Genomic DNA, 24,911 nt, shown 5'->3' on the forward strand with positions numbered 1-24,911 from the left:
AAGTGAACTAATAAAACGAAACCAATTTGTAATCTTTTGGTAGTATACTTTTACGAGTTTTAAAACCCATTTTGATTAACTTGTCGGTTCTATTATTGAAGCTTGGACTAGATAATGTTATTTAGCTCTGTATAGTGCCGATGTTTTTGTCAATCGTTTCGTTTCGCTTTATTAAAATGAAATAACATGAAATTAAGTCCTCCTGGACATGCATTTGAATGTGGTTGGTGATCCATCTGTACAATCTTTGCACAATACGCTAAATAACAAAACCATTGTTCTCAGGAGGAAAGAATTTTGGAAATTAAAAAAAAACTTTTGAGTGCGGTTTTGGTGACTAACCGTTTTGTTTGTTATATGGTGTATTTTACGAGGTATTCATTGCTTTTTTTGGTTCCAATACCACAAGACTATCAATACTAGTGTATACATAGATACAGATTCGTTTGCTTGAAATTTCTTTAATAATAAGAAATACTAAATATAAAAAACACCTTCTAAATAAACAGAAAAGAACCAACCCTAACCTTAATAAAGTTGTGGTGTTTCAAGACCAGCTAAAACTACCAAAATGGTGGTGGTATTTGCCTAAAGTTGTCTTCAGCTTCAAAGTCCATAAGAAGTATATTAATCTACTGTACATAAAACATAGCAACTGTTGAACTGAATGTCATAGCCATTACTATGGGTATTCCTAGGGGATGAAAGGTTTAATGGTTGTGCCTGGTTGATCATTATAAGTGCTCTGTAAATGGATTATATTGGGGCGGAAATTGTCGGTCCCGCCGAGGAGTTAATTTCAAGGTTTAATCTCAATATTGCATACCCTAAAAATTGAACACGGAATTCTTTCTCCGTTAAAAATTAAATTAAATTATTTTATAATTTTTACTAAATCAATCACTTGAATTCAATCTTTATGCGAAATTCCTAACCAAAGTACCTAGAAGCATGATATTTTGTATAAATTTTTACCTAAGTTTCTGAATCTTGAGCCCGTGTCGAAAACTCACTTTAGGCCATTAATCATACGATTTCAACACGATTCATTCAAGTCATCCAAACGCCATTTGGTCCGGTAACGCCGCATTTATTCGCCATTAAGATATCACAACTGCCTTTCATTGGTGGTATAACAGGCGTGATTGTCGCAAAACAGCTGTTTGTTCTGCCTCAACATCTGTTCTGTAGGCAGGTCATGTCCAAGAGAGAGAGATTCAAGATATTTATTATACCACTAGCAGAGTACCCGTCCTTCGTACGGGGTTGGCATATAAGTTGAAAATGCTTATTGCAGTTATACTCAAGCTTTACGTTTGCAATGGGGGAGGACATAGTTTGATAAATTTGCTTCTTTAAATTTACGGTATACTATGGTATTACACGTCTACCATAGCCATAATGTTCTACCACTTCACCTAAATAATAAAGAAAAATAAATTATTAAAAATTCCCAAAATATCACAAATTATTCATGAAATTAAAACATAAACATAACTGGAAACAATCCTACTTTGACAGTTTTCATTGCATATCACAGTTTTTAGTTGCTGCTTAGTTCAAATTAGCTTTTTACATAAATGTAAAGGAAATTATAGTGCTGCACCCTGTTGGTAAATCTTATAACTTTTTAATGATTTTGCATATCATAGAACCAGCTTTTAGTTGAAACAGCTGACTAAATTCTTTAATTCCCTTTAAATATGAATACTCATAAGGTTAACATGGGGAACTACAGAGCCACTGGGGCGGAGCCCGAAAGGATTTTTGAGATAAGAATATGCCTATATGTTAATCGGGAATGTGAGCTATCTTCATGCCAAATTTCAGCCCAATCCGTCGTGTGGTTTATGCGTGATTGAACTTCAAACAAACAAACAAACAAACACACAAACTTTCACATTTATAATATTAGTAAGATAAGATAGTAAGATTCAGTAATAAATACAATAACGTCAAAACTATGCTAAAAATAAATCAAACCAATTTATATAAATAAATGAAATGTTCATTGTTCACCATTACAATCCATGCTGAAATTGGTTAATCTCACACAGCAAACAAAGCAGCAAACCATGCAGTTATGGCAAAAAACAAAATAAAATAAAATTGTGACACATACCTGAGTCACCACAGCTAGATATTACCATTGACTATATAAACACTAGGTTTTAAAAAGGCAATGATATTACTTCTATGATGTTGTGAGTCAATTACATACCACATCAAAAACAGAATATGAAATATCTTAGATGTATTAATTTACAATTTTAATGTAAATTTAATGTAAATACGGGCTTGGTAGCTCAGTGGTTATAGAGCTCGCCTACTAATCAAAAGGCCACCGGTTCGATCCTGAGAAAAATTATTATTTTTTGATGGTTAGAAACTGGACCCAGCTGTTCCTGATCCTTGGGCTTTAAATAAATGATCCTGGCTAATGAAACAGCTGATCTTAGTCAGTAACAAAGCTACGAAAGATCATAACACTTCATTCTTCACTCATATTTGAGTTGAAATGCGCCCCTAGCAAATACGTCCCCATCTCAATTGATAAATAATACCAATTATTGAAATTATTTACTTAAATTAAATCTTAACTAATAAATCTGACATGTTTACGGACAAATTTAAGTTAAAATCCAATTAAAAAAAAATTCAATTTGCATGTTTGCTCTAGCGGAAGTAATTTGTTTAGAAAAAAAAATTAAAGTAACTCTGAAAACATTACCAACGACAACAAAAAGATTTGAGCTCAGCCGATTGCGCCTTCAATTTTGGGAATGCAGTTTTACCACTACATCACAGAAGTCAAGTTGCGGGCTTGTTTTGCAGGCGCACATCTTATATATGCAAGTGAATATAGACTTTCTTTGTAATAATAAACAATTATTGTACATTTCTTTCATAAGTACCTACCGACTTTTGTTACGACTTCAATTTAAAGTTGAGTACCACGAGACTGAGCTTTGCTCGGAACGAATTAAACATTAAACAAGTTAATTAGCTACATAAAAGATTTTTATTATGTACGGTAATCAATTTGAACACATTTTAGATGATACATAGAACAGATTTTAATTTTAAAATACTAGCTAATTACCAAATTGGTATACGGGTTTGCTTTATCCCCTGGAATGAAAACCCCCACGTGATTATTTCCGTCCCGACCTCTGTATAAGGTGATTGGTTCTCAAGGCGGTTTTATACATTCCTTCGAAAAGTGTACCTGAAATAGTAGCAAAGATTAGATAAATTCGAAATAAGTAAATGTTATTATATAAATGTTGACGTAGTTTTACCGTAGGTCTCATGGTAAGACTTAGGCCCGGGACCGATTTACTTTTTCATTTTAATGTCCCCAGAGGCCAAAAACACCATTCGTTCAAATTTTTATATATGTATATATATATCTATATATTATATATATATATTTAGATATATATATATATATATAGATTTATATATATATATATGTGTCCGTGAACACGATAACTTGAGTAATTTTTATCCGATTTTGATGAAATTTGGTTTGAAGGTGTAAGGCGGGATAAACTTGAATGAGTTCGCGATCCAGCATGATCGGACCATGGGAACAGGGTTTTATGGGGGGTTTTATGGGGTAAAAATTGGTTTTTCTCACTTTTTACCCTCAAAACACAAAATTTCCCAAATTTTCTCTAAACCTTCTTAAAGAGCTTAAAAAAACAAACAATTCAGTATATCAAAGTGTTTTTTACGGCTATTGGTTACGGAGAAAACTAAAAAAATGGTAAATTTAAAATTCCCATGTTATTCTTATGGAGAATATTGTAAAATGTTGTAGTTTGCTTGTTTATGGATATATTTTGATCAAACTTGGCAAATTTATTTATTTTATAGTAAGCTATCAATATTTTACTAAAAACACACTACTTTATTAGTTTCCTTGTAGCAGCAAACCTAGGTACTCGTTAAACCTAATGTTATTTAAATAGATCAATTGAAAATCAATTCGGCCAAATGGAAATTCGCTTAGACGGCAGGTTTGCTGCGGCGGGGGTATTTATGTACCGTACCGGTTTTTGAAAAATGAATAAAATGTGTAAATAAGCTTAATGTATGTTTGGTATGGTGGTGAAACTCTTAAAAAATAAAGAATCGATACAAATGGATTGATAAATTAAATCAACAATCAAAACCACAATATGCATGTGTAGTGAGAGTACATCCACAATGTCGCAAAAATCGATATCGATGGTCATAACAAGGCAAAGTTAGTGTAGTAAAACCCACGCCAAGTCACACGTCGCAGTTTTTCTTTTTTTGTCCTAGGACGCTAGGCACGAGCCCGGAAATGTTTTTCACATTACTTCAGGCTAGACCTAGGGGTTACGACAATATCACTTAGATAAAATCCATTGGTGATTTGACGGGATTTGAACCCGGGACCCCAGGAACCGGAGTCCCGCGCTCTAAACACTAGACCAGCTCACTCCCCAAAGGCTATAGTGACTATAGTGTTGAGTCTATGTTCGCCCGCTAGGACATCAATCCGTCTGCGAGTTTTATTATAACTTTATGACTTAGTAGAGAAGGAGAGCATCGAAGCATGTTTATATGTTTTAATTGCTCATTTAGGCGACAACATTTAGCAAAGCTATTCTGGTTTAATAATAAAAAAAAATCTTAACACACCTATCCCCAATGATGTCGTAAACCCACTGAAAGACTTTGAGGAGTTCCACGAATGGCTAATGCAACTAGTCAAATGTTATACACCTACTGAGACAATTGGTGGCTCCAACTTTCCTTCGTGGTTTTCAACTGAACTCAAAGCGCTCACCATCACCAAAAAACAACAACATGTCCGTTATAAACGTACTCGAGGAGTCACTGCTTATGAAGTATTTAAGAATCTGAGACGAGAATGCAAGGCTGTTACGAGCATCTGCTACTCTGATTACATTGGGAATGTTGAGTTGAACATCCCTCACAATATCAAGGCTTTTTGGTAACATGTTAATTCAAGAAAATCAAGTTCATCGGCTCCTGATAGAATGTTCTTTAATCAGAAGATTTCTTCAACTCCAAGTGAAAAATGTGAGCTGTTCCCTAGTTTCCTTTCCTCAGTCTACAAGAATGTTGACGTGACTGTACCTGACTTTGATTTTGGCCTCAATCAGACAATACAATACAAATTTATAAAGCGTTTTTAAAATAATTTAGTAATTTAATGAAAACAAACTAATAGAAATACTTATTTGCTAGCTGTCTAGTAATATACCTATTAGTAGATTTAAAATCTGTTTCATTTTCTTCTTTTATTTTCTCTCTTTGAGCTTTTCTGACTTTCTATACCTTATAAGTACCGTGTGTAAAAGCGTATACACAGTTGCGTAAATTTTAACAAAATACAGGAAGTTATAGGCTGACACAGTTCTGGGGTCTGAATATCTGAAACTAGCAAATACTGACTAGAAAGGAGTTGTTAATGGTGAAGCTTATGTTTAAGGGCTCCTGTTGTCATTAACACTAACCTCGCCACAAGGGTGTGGTAGGTTAGAGGGAGGGTGGAGATAGGTCAAAGACCATCCTTTGACATGTCACTATATTGACATTACTGTATACCATCCTTTTTCTCAACCTTTTTCATAGGTACCGGTACTTTTCAAGAATTGTTTGCTTGTGAAAGAAAGTCAAGAGCTCAGCAAATAATACCCAGTATAAACGATTCAGAAGTTATTTAAATAAGATATTTTTAATAGTTTTTTCTTCTTATTTTTTGATGATTACTCTTATTGTAATATAAATGAATTTTTTCCAGAGAGAAAAAAGAAATGCTTTCAGTTGGCCAGTGTAGGCCAGCCTGTAGTGTAGTGTGAGACTCCTAAATTGATCAGACAAACTCATTAATAAAACCCCTCTATTATGTTTGGACGACACAGACCTGGGATTGTTTGTCACATTTCTTCAGGTCATGGGACCTAAGCCCACAGGACTCTCACAGTTTCTGACATTTAGTTATTTTATGACCTATATTGCATCCAGGTCAAGGTCTTGACTCCGATAATACCCTGGTCAAAATGTGACACAATGTGAGGTATTATTTGCTCAACAGGATCAGGAGATCCAGTGCCTGATTTGCGGGGGAACACAGTGGAACGGAGTTCCGGTACCTCTTTTTCGGAAAGATAAAATATTGGCATAAATTGGTACTAATTACATTAAATAGGCTACAGTGCCGGCACCTCGTTTGTTTACAAATTGAGTACTGAGGAGATCGATAATCAAATCAAATCAAATCATTTATTATGATGGACATTTACATGCATTGACATTGTCAGTGGATCAGAACATAAAATTTCAATGTTCCTTGTCTAAATGTTCCTTGTCTTGTATTCAGAGTTAGCTTATGAATCTGTTGTACAAATTCCTTTCAACTACAGGGTTAACAATCACAATCTATATAAATAAAATTAGAGTTTTGTCTGTACATTGCTCAGAATTATATACTTTTAGGTTATTTTTACGTTTTATCCATTAAAGAAGCAGAAACGAGTCTTATCTCAATTTCTGTCTGTCTGTCTGTCTGTCCCTTTGTCTGTAACACTCAAGATGGCATTTTACGCAATCTTCTCCGTGAAAACCAGAGTACCTATCAAGATCCAAGTCATTTTAATGTATTCACTGGATTGGCGAGAGTGTCTTTAGTGATTTAAATATAGCCTCACTACTTTGTAAATAAAATTATGGACGTTCAAAATTGCAGTTTTGTGCGATTTTTGTCAAATTTTCGTTCAATTTTTATCACATAATCGTCTATGAAATAACGAACAGCTGTTCGGATCAAGATTATTTTTTCTAGCTGTCAATGACATGTTTACAAATGTTGTTTACAAATACCGCAACTATTTCGAATCACGTTTTGAAAGCAAATCCCAACCAAGTGAGATTAAAAACGTTTTTCTTACAGAACGGATTTAATTAATCGCAAGTGCAATAATATAGTCTAATAGTGTAACCGTAAATGAAATTAAATAACTAGACATCGTCCAAATCGGAACCAGAAATTCTTTGAGTATAAAATGTTTCTTGAGTTTTGACAACCAGAAAGAAGAAGACCTTGAATCAGTGTTGTATAGGGCTGTGACACTGAAATGATCGTCGCCAATAGCTTACAAAAAAGGTTTCCACTCATTGACGGCGCTTCAATGGCGATTGTGTAAAGTGTAAAGTAAAAAATCACAACTGCAGTGGGTGATTGTAACAGAGGTAGTGCTAAAACTCGCTTTTCCAGTGTCACTTTCTGTTTCTACTCACCGTGTGATGCAATCGCTGGACCATACAGCCAATAGGCCCATAGCTCATATCTTGGGTACGTAAGCCTACATATTTATTCATAACAACCTTTTTGACGACGATCCTTGATACCGGTACTTTTCCATAGAATACATGGCCTACCTACTTAAAAAATAAAATTACAAATGACCAAACCCCCAACATTGTGTGATTTTCGTCACATTTCCTTCTAATGTTAATAGATATACTAATCATTGTTTAGAGAATGCGTAATCTATTAAATAACAAAAAGTTGTTTGAGTAAGGTTGCTTCTTTTTCAAACTGACACCGATAAGTTTACGCTATAACTTTTTACGAGAAAATCCAAAAGCAAGAGATCAATAACCTCGGGACTAGATATTAATGTATTTAATTGGTCCGATTTACTGTAATTCTTAGGTAGGTTCTTACGTAGGTACTGGTTCTTTTCCTTAGAACCGGTAGTTTACAAATTAGATATCGTTGGTGTTGCACCTTATTTATTAGAGCCGTCCGTATTCAATTTAAGTGATGTCTTAACTCTGTATAAGTTTTGCTTTTTCTGCCTGGATTCCAAATCTTAGCTTACCCGGTATGCTAAGAAAATGATAACCTATTTGAGTAAAACATTTGTTGGGCAAACCATCATGAATTGTTTACGCCTTTATATTGTTTATGTATCAATAGTTCGTGGCCTTTGTTGGATTGTTGTATTGTGTTGTTTTGTTGTATGTTGGTAACGCATTAATGTCCTTATTTCTCAGTGTTTCGCGGAATGGACAAGAGCACCTTTGATACTGAAAATGTCAACCGGAATAAAGTGTTAAATGGTGAGGTTGAGGTAGTACTTTAAATACGTTTAAGTTAACCGATGTGGAAAGTAACTTTCAATTATAGGCCTACTTTAGGGCTACGCTTCATGGATCTATAAAATATTTTTAAGTTTAATCATTGGACATATGGGCCAACACGATCCTGGTGACATTTAATTGCGAAGCATTTATTTTGGCTTGAACTGTCAGATACTGTATTTGCGAAGGTTTATATATAATAGTTTTGCCAGCATATCTGCAAATATGCAAACTAATTGCTGTTCTTAATCTTAATATAAGAAGGTTTCAACTGACTACTATAAGATCCCCGTGCGTAGAACGGGCACACAGCTAGTAGACTATAAACAACTAACAAATGAGTAATTTTAACAATATTGAAAAAAACAAAAATAGAATACCTATTTAGAAAGTAACTAGCTGAACCCGGCAGACGTTGTCTTGCCTTTGACTATTTATAATCCCGCGAGCTTTGCCCCGTTTAACTTCTTAATTTTCAAGATGATCTCGTTCGCATGGCTCAATCACGTCCTGGTTGAAGTTCTTTCGCTACGCTCACTCACCTTTAGGTTGGAGCTCGTTCGCTGCGCTCACTTGCCTTCAGGTTAGCTCGTTCGCTACGCTAACTCGCCTCCAGGTTGAAGTTCGTTCGCTACGCTCAATCACCTTTTGGCTGCAAATTAGCTGTTGTCATAAATGTAAAAGAAATAATAGTGCTGCACCCTGTTGGTAATCCTTGTAACTTTAACGCTATTGATCATCATAGAACAGAACCAACTTGTTTAATTGAAACAGCTGTTAAGATTCATTAATTCCATTTCTCATAAGGTTAACATGGGAAACTCCAGAGCCACTGGGGCGGAGCCGATTGGACGGATCACGAAATTGATGGTGTATAAACCTATTCCATGACATTCTACACGTATGTACCAAGTTTCGTGGCAATCGGTTCAGCGGTGTCTGAGTTTATCACTGCCAAACAAACAAACAAATATATATATACAAAACATCCTCTTTTATACTTATAGATTAACAGATTTAGATGTTCAGTTACACACTTATCACAGGTTGTTCCAGAAACTCTTCAGTACTGTAAAAAGGATTTCTTAAGAGCCATTTGTATTAAAGAAAGTCAGTCATTGATTTTTTTATATTTACATTTTACTACCTTATTATACTGTATATACTTTCTTACACATAACAACATGACTGTTTAAAGTTTTACTCAAAGGAGGTGCTGATAGCTTTTGATCTCTACCACGAGTATTGTTGGGATGGACATCTTCATTCAAGTTCTAAAACATAAAGGTTAATAATATCAGTAACAATTTTTAATTTAATAAACATAAGGATAAACAGTCCAGGAGCCTTGTTGTTCTTCAAATGACCGTAGTTACCAACTCCTCGTGACTGAAGAAAGGGACTTTGTCCACCTTTCCAAACTGCCGCAATAGATGCAGTGATGAGTAACGTAAAGAGACTTGAATATCCTCTCCATATGGTCTCCTCCACGACCATAGGTGGAGAGTAGATGCAGTGTTGCTGGGCTTCAAGTATATTTCCCGATCTATAATATAAATGATGTATGATGTTACAGGAGGACTGATGTGTGGGTGTTGGCCCAGACTGTGCGTGGCTAGTCATGTCGTCTGCAGTGTGCTGTACATTTGTGCCGGAGCTGTACAACTCATCGCAGGGATTTTTTTCCTGATTTCTCTTCCGGTTTTCAAAATCGGGTCTAACTTATGGACAGGAGGATGGGTAAGAAGTATACATTATTAAATTATCATAGAAGTGGTATTCAAAAGTATGAACAAACACTCCAGTTTATTTATTGTATTACACTTACTTAGTGATAATTTATTCAAATCTATTAAAATATACAGTAATTAATTGAAAACTTGTACTATGCCTTTTTTTGTGCTTTGCTTGTACATAGTATCTTATTCAATAAAATATATTTTGATTTTGATTGTTTTTACAAGTTCAATACTGATTGCTAATAGTGCTTATGGAACAAATGCTATTTTTTTTAGCTAATAACTCTTATAAATATAGGACCAATTATTCAAGAGCATGTTTTGCCTTTACTGAGAAGGTAACCTAAATTATCTGTTGTTAGTCTAAGTGAGGATGTGTGTACAGTCTGCATGGAACAACAAGACATCCCTAGAGCTTTGTCTAATTCAGATCTTACATTAACACAACACCAAATTGCTACTATGACGTTTTATCTTTGTTATACTATTCAGCTGAATATACTATAATGATTAAATAAAACGTAGGTACGTAGTTCATTATTTTCAAATAAAAAAAAGTTAACGGGTAATGATTCAAGATTCAAGATTCAAGATTCAAAATAACTTTATTCATTTTTCATACATGTGTACATAGAATAGCGTCAATTTAAACATTTTTCTAACTTACTACATTATACAAAAATATTAGATGTTAATGATTTCACTGCAATATACATGAAATAGACCTAGAGATGAGTTTATATCATTACATTAATAAAAAAAACTCATCTAGAGAGTACAACGGTTTGGATAGCATTACATTTTTCAGTTTTTTCTTAAAAACATTAAAATCTTCTGTGGATTTTAAATCCACCGGAAGAGCATTATAGAATCTAATACCTATGCATAGGAAGGTTTATTTTCATATAATTTAAGATTGTGGCTTGTATAAGCAAATACTCTATTGTTTCTAGTATTATAACTATGGTTTTGTCCTAACGTTTCTATTCTATGAGAATTCTTTTTTATAAACAAAATAAGTTCAAAAATGTATAGACTATATACAGTCAAAAATTCCAATTCAGTAAATAGGTGTTTAACAGAATCATCCCAATTTAGCTTTAAAATTATTCTTATTGCTTGTTTTTGAAGGATAAGAAGTTCATCTAAATTTTCATTTGAGGTATTACCATATAAAACAATACCAAAAGCGATATGAGACTGTACAAGGGCATGATAAAGGGTTTTCATTGTAACCAAAGTGCTAAATTTAGAAACCTTCCTTAATGCAAATAAACCAGAAGCTAACTTTTTAGAAATTGATAAAACATGATTATTCCAATTTAAGTTTTTGTCAATTATTAGGCCCAAGAATCTAGAATTATCCACCTCTTCCAACACATGATCATTAAGAAATATTGTCAACTCAGGTGCAGGTCTAATTCTAGAGCAAGCTGTAAAAGCAACTAATGATAACTAATGAGAAAAGTTATAAGCAGCTTCTAGGATTATTTAATGCAATTATCTGTTTTATGGTATCAGTATAAGTTGGTATGGGCGAGGTTGTCTTCTCCACCACCAAGTGCCACAATACCTCACAATAACTCTTGTTCTCTGTGTTGTACAGAATGTACTGGTGGGTGTTGGCGGGGCTGTGTTCTCCTGTGTAGGAGATATCACCCCCACCAAGCACCATGTGCTACTGTACCTCACCATCTCGGTCACTGTCGTCAACATTGTCAACTTGTTAGTGCTGGAGCTCGGGGAGTGGCGACTGCTCATGCCAGACTCTGTCAAGAAGCTAATCCAGCAGCAACACCTCAAGACTTTAGTCTTTTATGGTAACCGTTCTGATTTGAAACTAATTTAATTTAGCTGTAATTTCAAAGGACATACAACAGGTTGTTGTAAATTTATCTTTTTCTACAATCCCATATGGGTCATACCACTAAAGTTGTCATTTTGTATCACCACTGACAGAATTTCTGATTAATAATGTGTTTGATACCTTACTAAATCAATCAATAAACAAGTTTTGTTTGCTTCCTTGAAGTTTTTTGATGTTGATAAGAAACTGAATTAAAACTATTTTTAGAACTTCAAGCCAGTTTTTATGTACTTTGTGGCAAAGTTGAAAAATCCTCAGCCAGCTTTTTTATTTGGGAGATTGCAACAATTTAGACGTTAGATGTTAATTATACAGGGTGGTAAAAAAGTCCCTGGACAGTTGAATATTTTAAAAAATAATGCAGATAGAGCTATAATACTTGGTACAAAGTTACAGGGCATAAAACTCTATTTTAACACATATTCAGTGATCCAATAACCCTTCAGGGGGACGGCCCACAAGGAGTCAGAAGAAAATCTTAAACGGAAGCATAGGTCAATATGTACATCAAATTAAAGGTCTTTTTTTGTAGAATACAATGCCGCAAACCGCACTTCAAAAGGTTGATCCTGCGCAAAATGGCAGATGTTCAAAGATTTCTTGAATCCGCCATTTTGAATCTTTGAACGACTGCCATTTTTTACTCAGGCATTCTTTTGAGCTTGAATTTACGGCATCGTAATCTACTAGTGAAGACCTTTAATTTGATGTGCATATCGACCTATGCTTACGTTAACAATTTTCTTCCGATTCTTAGGGCTGTGCCCCTGAGGAGTAAGCGTATAATAGCAATGTAAATTAAATGAATCTTTGAACAACTGTCATTTTGCGCAGGATCAACCTTTTGAAGTGCGGTTTGCGGCATTGTATTCTACAAAAAAAGACCTTTAATTTGATGTGCATATTGACCTATGCTTCCTTTTAAGATTTTCTTCTGACTCCTTGTGGGCCGTCCCCCTGAAGGGTTATTGGATCACTGAATATGTGTTAAAATAGAGTTTTATGCCCTGTAACTTTGTACCAAGTATTATAGCTCTATCTGCATTATTTTTTAAAATATTCAACTGTCCAGGGACTTTTTTACCACCCTGTATATCTAGAGGCAGAGAGGATCTTTTTATGCCGAGATGTCAAATCATGCTGTTTGTTCTGTAACAGCGCGCACCACTACCAGCATCAGCACTGTGATTGCCGCAGTGACGTCCTTTATCGACGCACAACTCATGTTCTGGTGGCTGGAGAGATGTCGTCCGGCGCAGCCGTTACAGCAACACGACGACACAGTCACAGACATCGAGTACATCATCCCAAGGGTAACAAGTGCATTAGGCTTCAGTTACTTATTTGAAATTTTAATTTGTCGATTTTACAATAGAAGTGTGTATTGATTGAGGGTAGAAAATGTTGTGTTAATCGAATTCACACAAAAATATTAATTTAGTAGATTCTCTCTCTGCTTTTGAATTTGTTTGTTTTGAACATACTTTAAGGTGGCCTCAACATTTTATTCACTCACTCAACATTTTATTCAATCACTCAACATTTTATTCAATCACTCAACATTTTATTCAATTCACATTGTTTGGAATGCTATTATTTTTGCATTATCTTATAAAAATTTGTAATCTGGTTTACAAATTCGTTACAATTATTTGTGGTTTTAAGGCGTATCCGAATATTTGTGAAGTAACTTCGGATAGTTTGGACTTTCTTTATAGTTCAAATAAGGGTTTTGTTCAATTGCCAATAATTTTCTTATTCTATAAGAAAATAGTTGTCTGAGCCACTCACAGAATGTGCTATGGTTTAACACTCTATTTCCTCATTTAGTTTTTGTTACTGATATTTGATGTGACATAAAAGATGCTCTATCTACCATAAGTTGTTCTTCAATTTGGCTTGGTTCAGTGCACTGCTAGATCAGCGTTATCTGTCGGTGGCTCAAACTATTTCCAGATTTGTTCTAAAAATAGTAACAAATTTAATATGGGAATGGAATGTCTAGTCCTACCTATTGTCAAAGGTTCTACATTCACCTTGCAGGGTTATTGAATACACGGTTATTCAATAAGAATGGTGCAAAACTAAATGGTCGGTACAATTGTTTCCGTGATTTCAAAAAGCTTATTGTTACAACAATAAAGGGTGTGTTTATAAGTTTGTTTTGATTAAAGTTATATTTTGTCTCAGTTGAGGCTACGACGAAATTTAGCTTAGATTCTCTCAACAGCGTCTGACGGATTCTGAGGACTGCCAAACTCTCCCCGGCACACAAATATCCAGTTGTCTTGAATTGCCTCACCCAACGAGCATTGCAGTTTCGATGAGGTGCCTGCTTCCTAAATTTGGTCTGAAAGTTCTGCTGGACACTAACTAACTAACTAGTTTGCATTAGTACAAGCAAACTCTAAAACACAAAACATTTTTTTCTCGTTTTGTAGTAGCCATTAGTTGACAGGCTTCATGGTACTCAACTAAGCACTAACTAAGCAGCTGAGCAAACCAACCGCGTGTCAAAACAAACTTGTAAACACGCCCATTCCATTGTTGTAACAATCAGATGTTCGAAATCACTGAAACAGACGTACCTACCGTTTACGTTTAGATTTGCACCATTCTTATTGAATACCGATAATCTGTATTTAGCAATTAATGTAATTCGAATAGATATATGTGTTTCTGTATCAAAGTAAAGATAAAGATAAACTCATTAGTCTACAGTCACATCTTACCTTAGCCTCATTAGTCTTTGGATCATTATATAATTGTATGACCACCTGTATGTTTTCCACTCACAGGTGAATTCTGGGTCGATGGGTAAGAACAATGCGCACAACATGTTGAATCAGTACGCACATATGTGGGTGTTCGACACGGACACGGTCGGCTCATCGCAGTCCGACTCTCCGTACAACAAGCTGCCCTCGGCTCCGCAGTTCACCGGAAGCAAGACAGTTGTACTCAAGCGGAAGGCGCGCCCCTCCACCAACATGTGTGACGGTGATTATCCGTTGAATTCATTATTTCTTGGCGTAATTTAGAGTGAAACATAATTTTTAAAAATATAGCTTTATGCACTTTTTGTCATCAATCTATTATTAAATTATTAGTTTTGGAACTTTATAGTCGTGCTATTTCTTCAAGTAAAGTTAGCTGCGGTTGAATGCGGGTGTGTTGGCTAGCCTAGTGGTTAGCGTCTCAGACTTTGGTGCAGGAGGGACGGGTTCAATTACCGGCATATCCACAGAACATTTTAATCTCTTGTGACCTCTCTTGTAAAATGCCACTGGCGTTGAAAAAAAAATAAAAAAGAAACCTGTCACAGAGTAGAGTGAATACAGAATGAATGCTGTACTGTAAAATGTATACTTTCTTTGTTAATTTTGAAACTGATATAAAAAATTCTATAATTCACAATACGTTCTCTTCCCATTTTGGCTTGGGTTAAAAGTATATGTATACGACAGAAGTCAAGCACCATATGCTGTCAGATGTTGAATTCAACTATGTTCTTTTAGTGAATTTCCCATATAGGGAATAAGTTATTACCGTAGGTCTCTTGGTAAGACCTGGACCCGCGACCGATTTACTTTTACTTTTTGTTTTGATGTCTTCAGAGGCCTGATGTCCCAAGCACCTTAATTATGGATCTGGAACAGGGAAAGCTTTCTACCTTAATTTTCTTTGTTTGCTAGTGGAGAGGAATGTTTAGTTGTATGTTAGTATACTTTAACCTAGAAACGGTTGCAGGTGTCGCGCCGGAGGTCGCGGTGCAGCCTGTAGTGCTGGTGGAGGACACAACCAGTGACACAAAACGACAGCTGCCGTTCATGACCAGCTTCTCCCGCACACCCTCGCCTGTGCCCGGAGACAACGGTGACACCTCCTCTCACAGTTCCAACCCTGCGATATATGAGTGTCTGGAGCGACTGACAGAGCCGTCTGTGTACAGAGCACGACTCAACACTGCCATCGGCACCAACGTAGACCGCACATCCCCCTCCGTCTCCCCTCGACCACATTCCACCGTCATGTCTGAGCAGGTTCAGTACGCGAGCCTCATGATGGAGCTCAACAAGACTATTGAGACCAAGTTCCCTCCGTCACAACGCCACAGTCGCAGAGCTTCCTCGAGGGATGAAGCATCTCAACACAAGAACTCAACGAGTGACGCGGAATTTTCGAAAGAGCTAGAAGCGGCGCTCCAGCTGATCCAAGACCTCGAGTCGCCAAACACGAGTGTCAACGCGCCAGATACGCCCAGCGAGTTGAGGGCGTTCTGTGATAACGAGCCGAACGAATCCGTCTCGGTTGGTAAGCAATGTGTAATTCATAACGAAGGGAATAAAACCATAATCTCTCTCTCCCCGCAAAAGAAGTACACTTCCATCGTTACTATCTTACCTCCTGAAAATAATGAACCACGTGTCCGAGACACTACCAAAGAATCGAATAGCGACACATACAGAAGTGCACAAAAAACCAAAGATGTAGATAGAACGGTCGTTCTCAACAACGGTTTAGGTCACAGTACAATAGATTCTAGAATAATAATCCCTAGTAAGAGGTGTAGCAGTCTAGCCGATATGAATTCTCTTCCTCCGACAAACGGGAGGGCATCTCGGTTGATCAAGCACAAATCCTTCAAGGATTACTCGCAAGTAGAGTTTAACAATAATGATATTTACCGAGATTCTAGGAATGTTGTAGCACGATCTGTCAGTCTAACGGAGAAAGACACCAACAGCCTCATCCCCAACCGGCTGAGGTCCCTCAAGACCCTGCTCAAGAGAAAACCTTCTCAATTGAAACTGACTCCGGAATTGGAAAGTGCCATTTTTAAACAAGAGAGCCTAGCTCACCTCACTGAGTTAGAGTTGATAGCTCGCTACAACCAGAGAAAGTTGGTGGAACGGGTAAGAAGCTAGTTGTGGTGAAAGGTGGTGGCTGCTTTTGGTGATGGTTGTATTCGATTGTCACTAACCCTCGTGATTTAACAATGATTGTCTCAGTGTCTCTCAGTCATTTGTGTCCCTTGTGATCTTGCTATCAATAAATGTTTTGTCTCATCACATAAATCATTACTTACACTTAAAATCACTCATGATTATTCATAAGTTCTCACACTCTTTACCAAAATTACATTAGACATTTATTGTGAATATGGCAAAACAATTACTCTATGCGATCACTTTTTGCTATTGGTATATCTTTTCAAAACAATGATTTTGTGAAACGATCAGTTACATATAGAATTTAAATTTTTTAAACTGTTCTGAATTACAACCAAATCTGCGAATGCTGTTGGTGTTTGGAGATAAACGGTCTAGTGGCAGTTGAGTTTCTAGCAGTGCATGACATTTTCATGGCATTTTAACTTCAGCAAAGTAGAGTTATAACATTTATTTTATTGATTGAATACGTTTCATTGTTAGTAAAATATAAATTTGACAAGTTCTGTGAAATCACAAATCATCTTTTTGGGATAACTTTTGACTTTTGATGTTGCTTCATCGATTCTTACAGAGGTTGAGTTTTAATAGTTACTACCCCTACACATTAATGAAAAAAGAATCATTATTAAAAAAGAAATTGAATGTAAAACCTCTAGAGGTGGTTTAACAAAGACATCAATCTGTGCCTTAAATCGAGGAAAATTTACAACAGGACAGATACAGTATTAAAATACTTACACTCTTAATCAAGCAAAATTCTTGAGAAGTATAATTGAATTGTTACCTGTTGTCACATGGTTTGAATATAGTTAACACTTTTATAGGAAGATGAGACCTCATTCTTGAATTTTGTCCTTAAGTCTGATTTTACCTATCAAAGACCGTCTTAAGGATCTCCACCATCATCTGGCTGGGTTGCAACTAAAGCTGAATGTAAAAATGTTCTACTTTCCCATCCTATATATTGCAAATTTTAAAGTAAAATACTAACTATATTCATCTTTAGCTTCAAAAGGTTATAAATCTCTAATATAATAAGCCCCTAAGATTTAAAAAATTAATGATTTGTTTCGTACATTATTGCTTTTTTTGCTTCAACATGTTTTTCATTCCAAAATTTAAGTTTTAGTGTTCTCTTAAATAACAGTAGGATTCTTTTATGATTTCAAACATTAACTGAATTAGTTACCCACAATAGAACTTAGCACAGGCATTTTATACTTGATGCATTTTCTTATTCTCTTACACAATTTAATTTATATCGCTTTCAGATCACTATAGATGTGTAATGAATTAGATTGACATATAGAACCGATTGCAATTGAGTAGTATAACAACTCACCCAGCACTCATGAAATTATTGTAGGCTTTTCATAGCTTACACTACTCTAAGAACTTTTAAAGCCCCGACCAAAATCACAATAACTGTGATGATTAATGTAAAGGTGTTATTAGTGTTCAATTCTATATATGTACTCATGTGATACGTACAGCTACTCACTTTTTCCAATTCAGCCATAAAAAAAGAATTACAAGAAAGTTATGAGGGTGAGAAAATAATTTATAGTTTACGTTCAAGCAAGACATCAACCTCACCATTTAAGTTCTATGGATGTTAATTTAAAATCCACCTGGCAGTGTCTGAGCTCTTCTCTACTTATTTTCAAAAGGTAACTTCACATTTGATTTTTTTTTTCAAAAAGCGTCATTTTTGATTGGGTCTATAATTTTACAAGTAGTTAAGAAAGATCAAAAAGTTAATATTTTAAATACAGTACCTAAAATAGACGCAGCCTCTAAAGACATTGTCTTTATTGATCAAGTTATCGTTTACCCCACTTATCAAACTTCTACTTTTGAGGTAACGATAATATTCCACTTCCAAAAATAATAATGATGACCAGAACATAACTTAATTGCCCTTTAAACAATTGTGAAAACCGGAAATCTTTCCTTCTAACTTGCATGATGTAATGTTTGTAATTGTATTATAAAACATATGTATCTCCTATTATAAGGTAAATCAGGGTTTTTGGTGTTATCTAATGTGAAACCCTATAAATTGTTGGGACATAAAAAATTTAAATAGGCTCCCTAAACATCTTGTTGAATATGAAACTTGCCTTCTTTTACATGTAGGTTTTTTTAGTAGTTATTTGGTGTTGTGTTTTGCAGCAAAATTATTTTCTAAATGATACAATTTTCCAATACTTTTATCAGCGTGGTTATAAATTATGGTTATTTTAACAGTTAATTTGTGGGTGTAGGTTGTTAGTGTGTTTTTTCAGTGTCAAGTTTATGTTGAGATAGCGGGGTAGAAGGTTGTTTTTTTTTTAACAGAGTTAACTGTTGTCATACATTTAATAGTGATGTTCTCCTATTTTAATTTATACCAATTCCTGATTGTTGATCACTTATTGGTTATTATGTTATCTAAATAGTCAATTATAATTTAATCACAAGTTAATGACTGTACAATCTCAAAGTAAACTGACTGGATTTCGGTAAAGAGCCCTTTAACGACAATTAATATTTCTTTATCCTTAACCTCAAGAGAGCTGCTTGATCCAATATTCTGTATCGCCCCCCCCCCCCCTGTATCCTTTTAGAAGCCCCATGTGGTGGGTGTACAATTATTACAACTACAAATTTAACATAAAACAAAAAATTTTAATTTAAATTAGATTATAGTAAACACAGATAAACTAACTAACATGTTTTCATTGTTGTATCGAGTGTTCTGCAAATGAATTTAATTTTAATTCCACACTTTTGTGTGTTTACGACAAACACACTAAAGTGTGGAATTAAAATTAAATTCAGTACGGTATGGTACAAGATTATGTTCCAATCCAACTCCAATTTAATAACAAATTCGAAACATATTCAAAATATACAACTTTAGTACAAACAATGCAGTCTAATTTTGTTTTCTCTTTCGAATATTTGTTAAAATCTTTTTCCATTTTGTCCAGCAAATTGAAGAGAAAGCTTGGCAGAAGATCACTGGAAATTCTCTGACCGACTCTTCTTGCTGAGTCCATGACAGACGTAACATTACGTTAGTTACCAGCGGCAGACGCGCGTCACACCGCCTCCACTACGATAGATCTTACTTGTTATTTATTTGTATGTAATTTGAATTTTAACGAGTCATTAAGAGTATCTTGAACATCACAATATGACCAAATGTCAAAAAGTTCTTTAGAAAGCCGTGTAATGATAGTTAATTCAAAATGGACATTTTGATTGGATCTTTATGTAATACAGTTAAGAGTAACCAAAGTTAAGTATAAAGTTGTGATAATTTAGACTTGTTGAATAATTGTTATGGTTGTGTAAGCAAATGTGTGTCAATATCTATATTTGAAAAAAATTTGAAAGTAAAACTATTTACAAAACCCAAGGGTTTCATTTTTCATATGTTTTGTTTATTAATTGATGTCTTTCGTTATTTCTGTATTCTAGATATTTCAAATTGCCATACGCTTTTGTTAAAAAAACTAAAGTTTGTATTGAAATACACTTTTACCGTTCTTTGAAACATCGTTAATCTGGTGGTTTTTCAACCGATAATTAACATGACAAGGGTTTTTATCCAAAAAATGTAAATTACTTGTTAATTCCTTGACATTCTTAGTGACTCAAGTTACTACATCATTTCAATTGAGACAACTTTGTTAATAACATTGTAGTTTATTCATTGAAACTTGAAATTCTACAAGTATTTTTATACATGTGTTATGCATGCTTTTGAAAGTTTATTACTGTACATATCCATATATTTATACAATTAAGTTGGATGCCAAAGTGTTACATTAAAGCCATAATTTTGTACTCGATTTTTCCTTCCTTAACCCTTATCTTAAATTGAACTAACAAAGGGACCTGTGTGCACATTGCAGGTTCAATTCCGAAGCAAAACGAATAATGCAATCAAAATCCTGTTATTTCTCGAAAAGATTATGTTTGTTTGAGACATTTATTAGGTAAATAAAATATTTTTGTTCATATTCAAAAACAGCCATTTTTAATGCATGTGTTGCAGGTCTAAAGTATAATTGTTACTCTCTAATAGTAAAAAATAATTTTTAGTCCCTAGGGAGTAAAAATCGGCTGTTGTAATCAGTTGTAAATTTTGATTGTGGCTATTTTGTATCGATTGAAATTATTTATCGATTGATTTATACTAGGTAAGGTTTTAACCTATTTTTGTAGATCGCTCGACATATCGATGGTATAATGTACTTTAACACAATCTTAATAGACAAAATTAATGAATCACTTACTAAACAGCTGCTTATATAGGCCTACATTAGCAGAATTGAAAACACTGCTTATAAAAATTAATCTCTGGACCTTAAAAACAAAAAGATGTTGAATAGGTTTAATATTTTTCCTACAGTTACCTAACAATGCACATGTTCTCTCACTGATTTGAGAAAGCAAAGTGGCCAATTCGCTCATCAGTGAGACAATGTTAACATTGTCTCACTCTAATTACTTTGTCTCACTCCAGATTTGCAACGTGAAGGCACGAAATAGTGAGCGCGTAACATGCAGGCAACGTCGTATGCGCGCGAAATACTTTGGCAGCACTGGCTGTAAATCAGCTGGTCAGCTGTTGTACTGTTGTATTTATCACTTCACATTAAATGTTATATTAAAAGTTCACTTCTGTGTAAAAATAGGTTATGTTTCTTCGCCAATTTATTTGTTTTATGGTAACTGTAGGAAAAGTATAATGTGCAACTCGAGTTCAAAGTACAATTGCCTCACTCGAGAAACCATTCCTCACTCGCCTACGGCTCGTGAGTAAGGATTTCTCTCGAGTGAGTCAATTGCTCACTTTTCTCACTAGTTGCACAAATAACTATAATTGCTTATAAAGAAGGAAAGAACTTTCTTTGTTGAATTTTTTTAACATTGTAAGTAAAAGGTTTTGGGTGGTTCTCAGTTTATCAAATATTTATAAGTTCCACCCAATAAATTAAACCATATTGTAATCTAGAGTTTATTAACGCAAAATAAAGTGAGTTTTTAACAAATAAATATTACAAATCCTATACTCTAATATGAGCAGAGTTTGCTTGTATACTTGCTTGCACAAAGATCTTCGGCTTCGACGGTTTTCTTCAAATGTTGTAAATAGTTTATTTCTGGCCTAAAAACTGCAGTTAGAACTGCCAACAAAAATCTAATTACGCTGAAATAAACAAAGTCTAAATTTTTTAACATTGGCCTCATGTGCTAAGTAACCATGTTGGTTGAACAAAATAACAAGGACAAGGTAAACAAAAGACTTGTAACATGTGTAGTATAATAAGCCATCCACAGTATAATAGTAAATCACAAAATACAGTACAAAGGGAAAAACATCAGTTGTAACTATTGAGCAAAGATTACACTGAAGATTAAGATTACTCGATACATTGTAGTAAAGGCTAGCAGTGCGGAGTTGGGGAAGCGTCTGTGGCAGTTGGATTAATGTATCTAAAATACTAAAATGCTATGGGAAGGGAGAGTAACAGGTCCACGTAGGGAGTGGTGAAGGAAGTAGTAGTAAAGGCTGGCAGTTCAGAGTACCGTTTGTAGCACTCAGAGAAATGTATCTGCAATACTTAAATGCTAAGATCCACGACGTAGGAAATGGTGAAGGAAGGCTTGCAGTGCAGGGTGTGGGAACTGTTTGTGGCATTTATTTAGATTAATGTATCTACAATCCTAAAATGCTATGGGAAGGGAGGGAAACAGGTCCATGGCGTAGGAAATGGTGAAGGAAGTAGTAAAGGCTAGCAGTGCAGAGTGTGGGAACTGTTTGTGGCAATTAGATTGATGTATCTGCAATCCTAAAATACTATGGGAAGGGAGGGAAACAGGTCCATGACGTAGGAAATGGTGAAGGAAGTAATAAAGGCTAGCAGTGCAGAGTGTGGGAACTGTTTGTGGCAGTTAGATTAATGTATCTGAAATACTTAAATGCTATGAGAAGGAAGGAAACAGGCCCACGACATAGGAAATGGTGAAGGAAGTAGTAAAAAGCAAGCAGTGCGGAGTGTGGGGATTGTTTGTGGAAATTAGATTAATGTATCTAAAATACAAAAAAATGTTATGGAAAGAGAGGAAACAGATCCACGGCGTAGGAAATGGTGAAGGAAGTAGTAAAGACTAGCATTGCAGAGTGTGGGAACTGTTTGTGGCAATTAGATTAATATATCTGCAATCCTAAAATGCTATGGGAAGGGAGGGAATCAGGTCCATGACGTAGAAAATGGTGAAGGAAGTAGTAAAGGCTAGCAGTGCAGAGTGTGGGAACTTTCTGTGGCAATTAGATTAATGTATCTGCAATACTTAAATGCTATGGGAAGGGAGGGAAATAGATCCACAACATAGGGAGTGGTGAAGGAAGTAGTAAAGGCGAGTGTGGAGTGTGGGAATGGATTAATGTATCTGCAATCGAACTATAATTGGAGGTAGCACCATGGATAAAACCATAGATAAAACATACTCCCTTAGTAGATTTCTCATCCTTATGGAACAGCTGAAGACAATTTTATTGTTAGTTCATGTACGGTTTATGTAGAGGTCGTGTTTTGTTTACAATTTGTTTCCCGTTATTACAGCCATTTAAAACCTCGTTTAACCAAATAATACGATCTAATTATAAACAATAACTTGTCCCCTAGTTATATAACCAAACAGTAAAGCACAAATCAAGAAATTAACCCTAAAATAATGGAAACAAAGTTTCATCGACACTAGCGCCTTTGTGTCACGTACATGAACTAGACACGAAAAACGTGCTTCAAAATTTACAATGGGATGAGAAGTCTACTTGTGTTGTTTAGTCTATGATAAAACATACTCCTTAGTAGACTTCCCATCCTAATGGAACAGCTGAAGCCAATTTTGTTGTTAGTTCTGTCCGGTGTACTTTAGATGTCGTTTTGGGTTTACAATTTGTTTCTATTATTTAAAGGTTAGTTTCTCATGATTTGTTCACTGTTTGGTTATATGGTTAGTGAACAAGTTATTGCTTATGATTAGATAGTTTTATTTGGTTAAACGAGGTTTTAAATTACTGAAATAGCAAGAGACAAATTGTAAACAAAGCACGACTCTACAGTACACCGGACAGAACAGTAAAATTTGCTTCAACTGTTCCATAAGGATGGGAAATCTACTAAGGGACTATGTTTTATCATAGACTAACCAACACAAGTAGACTTCTCATCCCATTGTAAATTTTGAAGCACGTTTTTCGTGTCTAGTTCATGTACGTGACACAAAGGCACTAGTGTCGATGAAACTTTGTTTCCATTATTTTAGGGTTAATTTCTTGGTTTGTGCTTTACTGTTTGGTTATATAACTAGGGGACAAGTTATTGGTTATGATTAGATCGTATTATTTGGTTAAACGAGGTTTTAAATGGCTGTAATAACGGGAAACAAATTGTAAACAAAACACGACCTCTACATAAATCGTACAGAACTAACAATAAAATTGTCTTCAGCTGTTCCATAAGGATGAGAAATCTACTAAGGGAGTATGTTTTATCTATGGTTTTATCTATGGTAGAACTGATTGAGAGAATTACAAGATGTTAGCCGCCATTTGTACTAAGGGCAAAGTACATTATAACTAGGGGAATAGGGGATTGTAGCCAATGAGCTGGTTGATCCTCCTTGTTGGTACCAACATAACTTACAGCGTCTCGATTTTCTAACATAGTTGCCACCATTGCTACCTCGAGTTGCATTAATAGCTCAGTGGTTTTAACACTTCTTGCTGATTTTGTTTATTGTATTGCTCTGTTCACATGTTTCATTCACACTATTTACAAATCACCAACTTAATTCTCCCACCATCCTCTTTAGGATTTGATTCAAAGTTTTGACAAATAATCCAAGCTAATGTTTAATCAAGAGCTCAATGTTGAAAAAGACTGCCTACTTTACAAACTGTAATAAATAACACTGATTAAGAAGAATAACATTAATAGTGATCAGTTGGTAAATAAACAATCAACATTCTTTTATTGTTTTCCACATGACTTTCACAAAACAAATAGTGTTTTTCCCAATGTGTTAAAACAAACAAATACTAGTGCTTGACTAATAATTGATAATTATATTTATTTCAAAATTTAAACATTAGGCTTAACTTAATATTTTTAATTCTATTACTAATATCTCATT

The 24,911-nt window shown here is 34.9% G+C and overlaps 1 protein-coding gene across 4 annotated transcripts in view; it reads left to right on the plus strand.

The window, feature by feature from the left end:
* Positions 1-20,534, plus strand: part of LOC128995055 (uncharacterized) — a 76,338-nt gene extending 55,804 nt beyond the window's left edge. For 3 of the 4 annotated variants that reach the window (XM_054419933.1, XM_054419932.1, XM_054419931.1), the window contains exons 2-7: positions 9,728-9,891; positions 11,497-11,710; positions 12,916-13,070; positions 14,556-14,757; positions 15,508-16,673; positions 19,688-20,534. In XM_054419933.1, coding sequence (XP_054275908.1) covers positions 9,736-9,891; positions 11,497-11,710; positions 12,916-13,070; positions 14,556-14,757; positions 15,508-16,673; positions 19,688-19,750 — 1,956 coding nt within the window. In that variant the 5' untranslated portion in view covers positions 9,728-9,735 and the 3' untranslated portion in view covers positions 19,751-20,534. The remainder of the gene's footprint in view (positions 1-9,727; positions 9,892-11,496; positions 11,711-12,915; positions 13,071-14,555; positions 14,758-15,507; positions 16,674-19,687) is intronic. The other variant, XM_054419934.1, reaches the window with a different exon arrangement.
* The last annotated feature ends 4,377 nt before the right edge of the window (positions 20,535-24,911 follow it).

This window comes from Macrosteles quadrilineatus, unplaced genomic scaffold (genome assembly GCF_028750875.1).
Source record: "Macrosteles quadrilineatus isolate MER2022 unplaced genomic scaffold, UCM_ALF_1.0 Scaffold_5__1_contigs__length_97177068, whole genome shotgun sequence".
Taxonomy (NCBI): Eukaryota; Metazoa; Arthropoda; class Insecta; order Hemiptera; family Cicadellidae; genus Macrosteles; species Macrosteles quadrilineatus.